General features: G+C 36.7%; 1 protein-coding gene across 11 annotated transcripts in view; it reads right to left on the bottom strand.

Moving 5' to 3' along the window:
* Positions 1 to 13,165, bottom strand: part of CSPP1 (centrosome and spindle pole associated protein 1) — a 134,172-nt gene that overhangs the window by 36,069 nt on the left and 84,938 nt on the right. For 9 of the 11 annotated variants that reach the window (XM_023222303.1, XM_023222304.1, XM_023222301.1 and 6 more), the window contains 4 exons: positions 10,333 to 10,485; positions 6,180 to 6,292; positions 1,707 to 1,856; positions 1,165 to 1,311 (listed from right to left, as the gene is read on the bottom strand). In XM_023222303.1, the coding sequence (XP_023078071.1) occupies positions 1,165 to 1,311; positions 1,707 to 1,856; positions 6,180 to 6,292; positions 10,333 to 10,485 (563 nt within the window). The remainder of the gene's footprint in view (positions 1 to 1,164; positions 1,312 to 1,706; positions 1,857 to 6,179; positions 6,293 to 10,332; positions 10,486 to 13,165) is intronic. The other 2 variants (XM_023222307.1, XM_023222308.1) reach the window with 1 other exon arrangement.

Raw genomic sequence — 13,165 nt, 5'->3', positions numbered from 1 at the left:
AAATTATAACATCATAAAAGTATATATTGCTAAAAAAACAACATTTTTAAAAAGCATAAGATATTGCAAGAAATATAATTATGGGAAACTAACAATTCTCTTTAATTCTTTTTTTTTTTTTTTTTTTTTTTTGAGAGTCTCACTCTGTCACCCAGGCTGGAGTGCCGTGGTGAGACCACAGCTCACTGCAACCTCTGCCTCCCAAGTTCAACCGATTCTCCTGCCTCAGCCTCCTGAGTAGCTGGGACTACAGGTGCCCACCACCACGCCTGGCTAATTTTTGTATTTGTTAGTAGAGATGGAGGTTTCACCATGTTGCCCAGGCTGGTCTCGATCACCTGGTCTCAAGTGATCTGCCCGCCTCGACCTCCCAGAGTGCTGGGATTACAGGTGTGAGCCACCGCGCCCAGCCTCTTTCATTCTTAAATGATGAATTTTACGATAAAAAATTATCTGTGAGGCAGGGTGTGGTGGCTCATGCCTACAATCCTACCACTTTGGGAGGCTGAGGCAGGAGGACAACTTGAGATCAAGGCTGGGCAACATAGCAAGACCTGGTCTCTTAAAAAAAAAGAAAGAAGGCTGGGCGTGGTGGCTCATTCCTGTAATCTCAGCACTTTGGGAGGCAGAGGGGGGCGGATCATCTGAGGTCAGGAGTCTGAGACCAATCTGGCCAACATGGTGAAACCCTGTCTCTACTAAAAATACAAAAATTAGCTGGGCATGACGGTGTGTGCCTGTAGTCCTAGCTACTCGAGAGGCTGAGGCAGGAGAATTGTTTGAAAGAATATATATATATACATATATATTAAAAAACCACTCTCGATTTCTGTTATTAGTCTTGTCATGAACTATAACAAACAGTTCATGTTGTACTGTCTGCATACCATATTCTTAGGTGGCGCCACATACACCATGGGAACGAGACTAAGAATGGTTGAAGTAAGTAAATTCATTACCTTCAATGGACAGAAAATACCAACAAAGCACAGTGACAGTACCTCATATAGAAAGTTCAGTACATTGTGCCCAGATTACACAGTAAGACACAACAGGAATAAAGGCACCTCCTCCTCTTTTTCCCCTTTTCTAACAGCTACACAACTCTCATAGTGAAAGTGGGTTAAACTATGGGTTTGATTGACATTTTTGTCTGAAACTTACCTTTGTTTCTTCCCCAATCAAATTATCTCTTTCATAGTAGTGCTGAAGTTGTAGGTTATATTTTTCTTCTTCTTCTTTCTTCTTTCTTTCTGCTTCTTTTTGTCTTTGTTCAGCTAACCGAATATGCTCTTCATTTTTTAGCCTTTGCTTTAAAATAGAAAAATATGCATTCCGTATATTCCTTCTACAGTACATTCAAAAATGTGCTGCCTTATTTTTCTGATAAAATGAGATAAAGATATAGATGACATGATATGGTGTTCTTTAACACAAGCTGTCTGCTTAAAAATAAAATACTAGGCATCTTTTATAAAGTCTTCAGTCAGCCTACATCTATTTTTTTAAAGTCATCACTTATCTCCTTTCTTAAATTACCCTTTCACCTTAATAAAATAATATCCAATGAATGGATAGTGATCTCATATTTTCTAAATGTACTCCAACACTGTTCTCCTTTATAAGTAACAAATACCTTTTCAAGTCAAAATAAAGATTTCACCTTCAGACTAAGTAGTAAAACACAATAGGGAAAAAAGATGTACCTCCTCCTCTTTCTCCCTTTTCTTTTCCTGTTCCTCTTCATACTCCTGCTGAATTCGTGCCCTCTGTTCTGCAAGCCGTCTTTCTTCTTTTTCTTCAGCAATTCTCAGTCTCTCTCGCTCTGCTTCCTCTCTTTGTTTCTTTTCCTCAATCTAAAAAATTAAACCTCGTTATTTCTCTTGTAAAACTATTGAAAAGTTAGAACATCACTTATTTTTTTTTCTGATAGCATATAAACTTAACATTTGTACTCCCTTTTTGCATGTTCCTCAATTTTTCAGTCTCCTGTATTTTCAGGGAGGCTACATGATTTACTGGACTGTTAAAAGCTTTGAGTTAAATTCCAGTTCCACCAAACAGACTGTGTGACCTTAAGAAACTTGCTTGTCCTCAGTTTTCTCTTTTTTCTGGTAAACCGTTATTAATGCCTACATCTCAAAGGAGTGCTTAAAGAATTAAAAGTGAAACAATGTAAGGAACATAAAAGTTCCTCCTATATACAAGGTTCTAAGCAACTAATTCATGATTATATTATTTTATAGTGATTGCTGCTATTTTATGTCAAAATTCTTGGAATTGATTATTATTCTAAAATAACAGTGAAATTAGTATTTTAGTATTCAATCATTTTTTAATGCAAGAGCCACTTCTCCCAAATGCCCTTTGTTCTTTCCTAACTATAGAGGTTAATGGAGAATGAACTAAAACTATTAGGTGGAGGAGGATTTAGGTCACAATGACTCATAATTAAGTTTCATCTTCAATGCTACCCGGAGTCTGCAGTGTTGAGTACTCTAGAGTCTAAGATTTGAAGGAAAGAAGGCTCTAAGAGAGAGATAGTCCACACCCCCAGTGAATGAGGCAGGGAAGAATGGCAGCACTGGAACCAGGTATTCATGTCTCTGGTTTAAGGTTATCAACAAATTTTAGTTACCCTTAGGTATGGATCATACAACTCAGCATATTTTTGTTTTTCTTGTCTGTACTTCCTCTAGCTTCAAGGTTGCTCTATCTAGTGCTGCTAAGTTTTGAGCTACAAGAACTTTAATCTGGCTGGGCACAGTGGCTCACCTGAGGTCAGGAGTTCGAAACCAGCCTGGCCAATATGGTGTAACCCCATGTCTACTAAAAATACAAAAACTAGCCGGGCGTGGTGATGCGTCCCTGTAATACCAGCTACTCAGGAGGCTGAGATGGGAGAATCACTTGAAACCAGGAGATGGAGGTTGCAGTGAGCTGAGATTGTGCCACTGCACTTCAGCATGGGCGACAGAGTGAGACTCTGTCAAAAAAAAAAAAAAGAACTTGAATCTTCTAACACATCCTATGATTTTATATACTAGGGCTTTTTCCAACACTTCTTTCTCACAACATGATTAAATATGCACAAGCCTAATATTTAGTACTTTTAGTTAGCAATTTGCATGCAATCACTTCTTCAAGTCCAATATGCCTAAAGAAAACATCATTTATAATTCATCAAAATTTTATATTCAATACTCAGTTCCCCTTTCTTCCTACTCCACGGGGAAAAAAAAAACCACATTCACAGGGGTCACTTCTCCATCAAAATCAAAGAATTCTAATTTTTAAGCTATTAATGGATCATACACCTAATGGAGCCAAAGTTCAGTGCCAACAGGAATGCTAGACAGGTGTTCAACAGCTTTCTGGTCTGGAAAGCAGGGAAAGCTATCTTCTTGTCACAGTTTTCCAATTACATAACACAAAATTGCTTCAGAGTTCTTAAAAATATTTGTTAATTATTTTTAAAGCTGTGATAAAAAATGTCAACAATTCACAAGTGTTATTAATATTCACCAAATTTTAACAGCATGAAGACTTCTGATGCATTAACTTGAGCTAACTGTAGAACTTACCTGTACAGACCTTGGGCTAAAGCTTTTCTTACATAACATCTTTGTGCACAGATTTGAACATTTCATAATATTTGTTTTAACAAAAGTTTTGGATACTTTTTATCTGACATTATATTGTTGATAGTAATAATAAATATCATTGATCTATTTTACATTTTCTTAGAATAACATGTTAGGTTTTGTCTGAGGTGGGAGAAGAAATTTTTAAGAGGCTGCTGAAAGAAAAATTTAAAAACCATCATCTGAAAGCAATCCATTCACAGATAAATTGAGGATTGACAGGGTGGAAGAACTGAAGGTTGAAACTAAAATAGTTAAAGCTTCCCCCATTACCATAGCTTTTCTACAGGTAAAGACTTCCTAGTGAATCCTATAAATAGAAGTGTGATATCCACAGATATTACACTTAAAGTCTGGAGACTTGGATTCAAGCAATGGCGTCACAATTTGCTAGCTCTGACACCCTGGGCGAGCCTGTTAGTCTGTGTATTAGTTGTATGTTATTAAACAGAGGTAATAAAACACCCCTTAGAGAAATTTGAGGTTTGATGAGATACTATATGAAAAAGGATCTTACGAACAATAAAAGGCTATACAATTTTAAGATTTTTTTGGCTGAATTCTACCTTAGACCATGGTAAGAACTGCTAAGCATTAGACGAGGTACTTAAATTTTGACCTGCTGTCATGGTCAATACCACACTGTCCTTTACGTTCAACAGGGACTCCGAACTCTCAACTTGCTGCTATCTGACTTGAGTGCAAAATATTGGGACCTCTGATACCAGTCTCTCACATTCAACATCTATATTGTTTCTGTTGAACCTTAAAAAGGACTTTCCATCAATTTCCACTGTCACCCATGCTAGTAAAATGTCCCTGCTTCCAGTCTTTTTAATCCTGTTATTGTACCTTAAACAGTGATGTCACATCAATCATCCTTTTTTCACTCTGTCGCCCAGGCAGGAGTAAAGTGGCATATCTTGGCTCACTGTAACCTCTGCCTCCTGGGCTCAAGCAATCCTCCCACCTCAGCCTCCTGAGTAGCTGGGGTGACAGGCACACACTACCATGCCTAACTAATTTTTTGTAGAAATGGGGTTTCATCATGTTGCCCAGGCTAGCCTCAAATTCCTGTGTTCAAGAGATCTGCCCACCTTGGCCTCCCAAACTGCTGGCATTACAGGTGTGAGCCACCACACCCAGCCTAATATCAATCATCCTTAAAGGCTATATCCATTACATAACTGCCTTATTTAAGAGTCAAGAATAATTAGGATTAAAAAGAAGATATGTTTGAGAGCATCTGTTTAAGAGTTTGGGGTTAGATTACATAATCTTAAATGTTAGGTTCAAGAGTTGAGATAATTTCTGTAGGCAAAGAGAAGCTACCACCAGATTTTGAGTAAAGAAGAATAGCAGGTGAAAAGTCATATCAAAGGAGGATTAACAAGGCCATAAGATTAATCTGACACTGGTATCTAAGTGTGAGTGTGAAGCGGAGGGAGTTAAGGAAATAAGAAACTGTGAGTCCCTCATGGGCAAGTATTTCACATTCATCTCAGGCTCCACCCCTAGGACTCAGCCCAGGGTACACCCAGTATAGGAGTAAGTCTGTTTGCTTCATAAACATCAGATGTTCAAGTGTCTTCCTTTGGGAATAGTCTGGGCATTTCTACTATGTTAAATGCTACTTACCTATATACATAAATGGGGCAAATACTTATAAACTGTGATTATCTTAAATCTAATTTTTATTTATTTACAATCTGTAGGAAGTCAAGAATATCATTTGGAAAAAATACACTGATTTTCTAATAACTTACAAATCTCTAGAAAGATGCACTCTCTGCCTAATAGATGAATATTTTAGTAAGTCAGTTTTTGAAATCTCAGCCTTCTTTGATTTAAAATTAATGATTTAGGCTGAGCGTGGTGGCTCACACCTGTAATCCCAGCACTTTGGGGGACCAAAGTGGGCAGATCACTTGAGGTCAGTAGTTCAAGATCAGCCTGGCCAAGATGGTGAAATCCCATCTCTATTAAAAACACGAAAATTGGTTGGGTGCGGTGGCTTATGCCTGTAATCCCAGCACTTTGAGCAGCCGAGGTGGGCAGATCATGAGATCAGGAGATCGAGACCATCCTGGCTAACATGGTGAAACCCCGTCTCTACTAAAAATACAAAAACTTAGCCAGGTGTGGTGGCAGGCACCTGTAGTCCCAGCTACTTGGGAGGCTGAGGCAGGAGAATCACTTAAAGCCAGGAGGCAGAAGTTGCAGTGAGCCAAGATCTCACCACTACACCCTAGCCTGGGTAGACAGAGCAAGACTCCATCTCAAAAAAATAAAAAAAATTAATGATTTAATAAAATAAAGATTAAGTCAACTACTATACTTAATACATCTGCTTATTTCCTTGAAACAAGGAAATGAAATAACTTTTGTACTACTGGTATCTGATCTGATATAAATTAGATATTTTAGATAAAAGTATGGCATTTTAGAATTTAGTATTTATCCTGGAGAAAATCTTTGCAAGTTTTGTTTATTAAAATCTCATGAAACTTTGAAACTGATCAAATAGCATTTCACCTGAAAACGAAGAAAATTCTTGTATAATTCTTGTTGTTGAATCTGAAGTGCAGTTGGAGGCTCACCAAATACATTTCCCCGAGCAAAAGGAGAGCTCTGTGTTTGCATATGACCTTGAAAGAAATATTTTGCAAAAAACATACTATTAGCCAATGCTTAGAAAATGTAGCAGTTAAAGAATGAACCGTTTGCTAATAAATTCATTTTATTTTTAAAAAAGTCCAGAGATTAAAATCAGAAGAGGAAGGCTGAGATTAGAATCTAAAGATCAGGTGAACAGTAGTAAGAGAAAGAAAAATGACAAAACTAAAATAAAATTAACAGTTAACAAAATCAAATAATACCTGAAAGATACAAAGTAAACATAAAAGCTAACAGCTTAAACAACCCTCATTGCAACAAAGGCTTTAAAATAGAATTTATGGAGAGAAAAAAAGTACATATTTATATTCTTCAGTATATGAATATCCTTTACTTAAGAATATTGCTTAATAACATATAAAATTGTTTTTAAAATTCAGTAATTTCAAAATTCTTCCCAACAATTTAAATGACAGAATAGAAAGTCAGCTTTGAAAAACATATTTAACAAATTAGAATATGTCTTGTTGTAATAGTTTTTATTTTTAAAACTATCAAATTAATGAGATATAAACATGAACAAAAATTTTTTATTATATATTACCTATAAATTTATAGTATCATATATTCTTGGAATGGAAAAAATTATTTCATAAAAGCAATTTGAAAAACAATTATACCCTTAGAGTCTCTTTGAATGCAGACAGGAAAAAAAATGACATTTAAATTTAAGCCTCATATAACTTTTTATATTGAGTTTCTGACTCATTCTTTATACCATTAAACTAAAGCATGTATTTCTTTTTTCTTTTTTTTTTTTGAGACAGTCTTGCTCTGTCACCCAGGCTGGAGTGCAGTGGCATGATCTCCGCTCACTGCAACCTCTGCCTCCCAGGTTCAAGCGATTCTCCTGCTTCAGCCTCCCGAGTAGCTGGGACTACAGGCGTGTGCCACCATGCCTGGCTAATTTTTTTTTTTTTGTATTTTTAGTAGAGACAGGATTTCGTCATGTTGGCCAGGCTGGTCTCTAACTTCTGACCTCAGATGATCCGCCCACCTTGGCCTCCAAGAGTGCTGGGATTACGGGCATGAGCCACTGTGCCCAACCTAAAGCATGTATTTCTCGCATGCAGTTTTGTATAGGCAAACTGCTTTGCAGTTCAGGTACCACTCAGGTCTATTTTGCTTTTGTATTTAAATTTATTAATGCTTATTTGAACAGACTGGCAGAAAGCCAAATCAATACTTAAACATTATGAATACTTTTTTCCACTAGAAAATTTTCCTACTGAAAACACCTTGAAGGCTATTTTAAATTTTATGCTGGTGGAAACAAACTTGAGTAGCATGTTTCACCATGATGCTCACTCCTATTCTAAACCTTTGGGGCAATTAGAGAAGAAATATTATTAGAGACAGACAAGAGAAGTCCTTTTATAAATGAATAAACTATAAAAGGAAAACCAGAGCGAAACATTTGCTATATACAAAGAAAGCAGAAATGTATCTTGGCATGATAATAAGCCAAAAAAATAAATTTAAGCCATATTCTAATGTATTAGACTTCCATAAGTCACAGCTCATCTAAAAACCATAAAGTAAAAGAAAAAATAATGAACATTATAAAGGGCATCAGAAACAAACCTAATGAAGATAAAATATTAGAGGATAAGGAAACTTAAACACATGTTGTAACATTCAATTTTCAGCTATATTCAAGTTCCTTCAGGCTTTTAAAATGTCAAATGCTACATATATGCAAAGATATGTGTGTCTGTGTGTACATACATACACACACGCACTCATATATATATATATATATATGGCATAGCACAAAATTAGGTAGATTTGAATCATTTCTTGCATTGAGAAAGTTTATTTTAGATTAATTAATTCTTTTTTTCTTTGAGATAGAGTCTTGCTCTGTCACCAGGCTGGAGTATGGTGGCATGATCTTAGCTCACTGCAACCTCCTATTCCCAGGTTCAAGCGATTCTCCTGCCTCAGTCTCCGAAGTAGCTGGGATTACAGGCGCGTGCCACCACACCCAGCTAATTTTTGTATTTTTAGTAGAGACAGGGTTTCACCATGTAGGCCAGGATGGTCTCGATCTCCTGACCTCATGACCCACCCGCCTCGGGGCCTCCCAAAGTGCTGGGATTACAGGCGTGAGTCACTGTGCCCAGCCAATTAATTAATTCTTAGGGAAGGAAAGTCTAACTCAAGGAATTTTAATTCACAAAAAAGGGAAGTTTTAAACATTTTATGGTTTTTTAAATTCAATTCTTAAACAGAACATCCTGGCAATAATACCAGCATAAAAACCTGGCAGTAGTACAGAAAGGTTATAGGCAACAAATTTTGCTGTGCGTGTTTAATCATCAGGCTTATGCTTTTGGGAAGGGGTCATGGAAATTGATGATTTTTTGGTGTTTTTGCTTGGTGTGCAAAGCTAGATGGCTAAAAAGTGTTATTACTAAGATAGAGAAAGTTCTAGGCTGAGCCAGAACTACAAACAATACCAGGTATGGAAAAAAAGGGTAGAGAAAGACTCTTCATGGCACTGAGACCTCAATACAGACTACTAGAGCAGCAGCAAATGAGAAAAATATCAGAAAGAAGTCAAAATTCTCTCTTAGCAGCAATAATATGAAAAGGTGTTTTGATGTTCTTACTACACACTATTATAAATTTAAAAAGCCAAATTAATAATATTGTCAAAATCAAAGGTTCCAATTTTAGTGCTCTAAAAATCAAAACTGGATCCAATAAAATCTATTAGAACAAATAAAGCATTTTCTCATAATAAGAAAACACTGGTACAAGTTGCCCATGAAAACAGTAAATAATCCATCTCTTAAAGTGTTCAAAAAGGCTACAGATACGTGTGCCACCATCAAAGCCTTGAAAGATGCAGGGGTATGACTCTAATCACAGCTCCCCATTTCACTTATCTGTTTAGCCAAAAATAAGGGTCAAAAACAAAAAAGACTGATGATCAGTCACAAATATTTTAGAACTTCCTAATGAAAAGGTTTTTTCTAGTCTAAAATCAAAAGTTCTGTGAAAGCACAAAGTCAAATTTTGTAATGAATAAATGGCCAGTTTTATAGGCATCAAAATATAGCGTGAGGTGGTGTATTAAACTTTATTTTTAAATATATAACACAATTTACCATATACTTGACAACTTTTCCTGGTATGTCATAAAAAAGATATTGAATAATTTTCATCTTACAGAATTTTTGATTAAAGGATATTAATCGTAAATCAAAGATAAGTAGTTAAGAGGCATGTAACCAGGCGGTGGCTCACGCCTGTAATCCCAACACTTTGGGAGGCGGAGGCGGATGGATCACGAGGTCAGGAGTTCAAGACTAGCCTGGTCAAGATGGTGAAACCCCACCTCTACTAAAAATACAAAAATTAGCCAGGCGTGGTGGCAGGCACCTGTAATCCCAGCTACACGGGAGGCTGAGGTAGAGAACTGCTTGAACCCGGGAGATGGAGGCTGCAGTGAGCTGAGATTATGCCACTGCACTCCAGCCTGGGTAACAAAGTGAGACCCTGTCTCAAACAAACAAACAAACAAAAAAACCCACTTTGCTTCATTTCTTTGTACACTGTTGTTTTACAAGGGAGGGTAAATGATTACTAAAACAAGCAAAAAATGAACTTCCCTGTACAATTTATCATATCACAATGACACTTTTTCACTAATTCAAACAGCTATGGATATAAGATGCAAATTGTGTATGTGTGTAAAAAGAGTGTGTGATTTTAAGAAATGTCCCCCACTAGCAAAATAAAAATGTTAGCAGCAGCTAAAGGATACACAGCAAGTTACAAAGCTGAGAAGAAACACAGTACTAAGAAGTAACCTTTCCCCATTCACCCTTTTTTCAAAGTAACTATGAAGAAAAGGTATTTTATGAATCGTGTGTTATGCTTCCTGTATCAGAGCAGCCAAGTTCTCAAGATCCCAGTAAGAAGAATTTAGTCAAAGAACATAAATGTTACTGAACAATTTCAGAATTGTTAAAAAAAAAAAAAAAAAAAAGTGATTAAAAACCTGAGCTTTTATTTGCAGCATCTTCTAGGTTCTCAGCATTTGAAGTGGCTAAATTTGGGTCTAGAGATAGAACAGCCCTTTTATCTTCATATGTTCTTGCATCTGGGTTATGGTAGGCATCTATATTTTGTCTGTGCATCCTATTCAAATCGGCTGAGAGGAAAAAATAAGCCATTTATTTCAATAAACACATTTCTATAATTGGCATGCAAAACATATATTCTTAAAATAGGGAGTCAGAAAGAAAAACAATAGGACAAAGTTGGGAATAATTCAATGTTATGTTGGTGCCCTGAAAAGAGAAATAAAATTATAAAAACTTTTAAGATTTTCAAAAAATAACCCTTTAAAATAATCTCAATTAGCAGATAAGGATACATAAATCTTTAACAAAACATAAAAACCGTATTACCAGTATCTATGTTACTTCAGAACTTAGAATTTCTTTAACATAGAAAAAATACAGCAATAATTTAAAACAACTCATAGTGAAATTTACCTGTCATTGGTCTCCTAATAACATATAATCATGTGGAGTGGCGTTTTAAAATATATTCACAAATTACTTGGCAATCCTCCCTCAAAGGGTAAAGCTAAATTCCATTCCCCTTCAGTGGTGTTCAGAGTTAATAACTCACTTCTTATGACTAGCATGTCGCAGAAACAACAGTATATGACTTCTGAGGCTATCTCATAAAAGAAATTATTTCCACCTTGCTTATCTATGGATCATTCACTCTGAAGAAAGCCAACTGCCATATCATAAGTACACTAAGGGAGCCCTATGGAAAGGCCCATATGACAAGGAACTAAGGCTTCCTGAGCCATGTGAGGGAGCCATATTGAAAATGAATCTTACAGTCCCCATCAAGCCTCAGATGACTACTGCCATGGTCAACACCTTGGACTCCAACATTATGAGGGAGCCTGAGACAGAACCACCCAGCTAAACCACTCACAAATTTCTAACCCTCAGAGCCACAAGATAATAAATGTTTATCGTGCTAAAACACCAAGTTTTGGGTTAATTCTTTACATAGAACAGATATCGAATACACACAGCAAAAATCTGAGCACCTAGAATTGGGTCAAACAACCAATCTCAAAAACAGAACTGAATGATTACAGAACTCAAAGCTTTAATAAAATAAAAAGTAGCTGTTTTCCATAAAACAAACAAACCAAAAAACTGGAACAGTATGGCAGCACTGAAAGTGAACTTAAACCTGGATATAAGAAGTATTTATCAGGAAGCCTGTTATGTTCAAGAACGTATTTTGAACATGAATCACAATTAGAATTCCAGATAGAACATGGCAAGCAATATGTAAATGTTACAAAAGAGAATGGGAGTTCAGAATCAGGAAGGTTCACCTTGTTACAATACTTAGGGCAGCTTGGACTTGGAAAATGTATAGGAGCTTCACAGATGAAGATAAATAGGGAAGCATAATAGAGAAGTACAACAATGTGAGAAAGCACTCCAAGCAGGTAAAACATGAAGAGTGTTCTGGCAACATTAAAGCCGTCCAGCTAGACTAGAGCATAAAGCACATATAATAGAGCAATGGCAAGTAAGACTGGAAACCACAGAATGGATACGTATTCTGGAATATTCTAAAACACATGCCAATGGCTCTCAATTTTGTTCTGTAGAAGGTAATGGAGGCAGTTCTGGTTGTTACAGAAGTGGGATTAATATATTAGTCTGGCCGGGTGTGGTGGCTCATGCCTATAATCCCAGCACTTTGGGAAGCCAAGGAGGGTGGATCACTTGAGCTCAGGAGTTCAAGACCAGCCTGGGCAACATGGTGAAATTCCATTTCTACTGAAAATACAAAAATTAGCTGGGCATGAGGGCATGCAACTGTAGTCCCAGCTACTTGGGGGGCTGAGGTGGGAGGATCACTTAAGCCCAGGAGGTGCAGGTTGCAGTGAGTCAAAATTACACCACTGCACTCCAGGCTGGATGACACAGTGAGACTCTGTCTCAAAAAAATAAAAATAAAAATGGTTGAGGACAAAGAAAAAGATTTAAAGATCAATCTGTAGGGAAGACATAAAGAGTAACACAGGAGTAAAAGAGATGACATGGAAGAGAATGGATGAAGGTATGAGAAACACACAAGGTCAGATGACAGTCCTTAGAAGAAAGATAATGCTCACAAACCTAGCAGAGTCTAACTCTGGCTCATAACGCACATCCAATAAATATTAGCTGAAGTTTGGACAGCATCTCAAAGGATACAAAAGACTTGGGGAAAAAAAGGAACTGTCAAGCCAGTTCAAAGAAGATAAAAGCTGAGTAAAAATCATTAAATTGAAATTAGGACATTAGGCTTTTTGTTGACAATGTGGCATGGGGGAGTGGTAGGCAGGGGGTACAAGCTAGATGTTATATTATAGAAAAACAGCCGATAAGAGGGTGGTTAAGAAGTGACAGCAACAAGCATGGACTACTTTTTCAATGTATTTCATATGGTAAAGGAAGCATTTGTTTGTGTTTTAATGCAAGTGACCTAAGCATGTTCAGAGGTAGAAAGAAGAAATATATAGAAAAAATGCAAAGAGAAAGGAGTGGGTGAAACCACAGAAAAAGGTGACCGCAAGAAAATTCCCAGGTGCCAAGGACTGGCAAGGCAGATAGACATTCTTGAAATAATCTACAGCTGTGTTGCCAAACTAGCGAGTGCTTAGGGAATGCAATCTTAGTTTGATAGTCACCTACACAAACCATACATTAGGAGATATCCTATATGTAAGAAAACTTCAATAACACATTATAATTTACTGTTGTGATTATATGTGGACTTCTCCAGTGGAATAATAATCA

Source organism: Piliocolobus tephrosceles, chromosome 7 (assembly GCF_002776525.5).
Source record: "Piliocolobus tephrosceles isolate RC106 chromosome 7, ASM277652v3, whole genome shotgun sequence".
Taxonomy (NCBI): domain Eukaryota; kingdom Metazoa; phylum Chordata; class Mammalia; order Primates; family Cercopithecidae; genus Piliocolobus; species Piliocolobus tephrosceles.
Note: the sequence above shows the minus strand (reverse complement) of the source record. Positions and strands in the feature narration are given on the sequence as shown.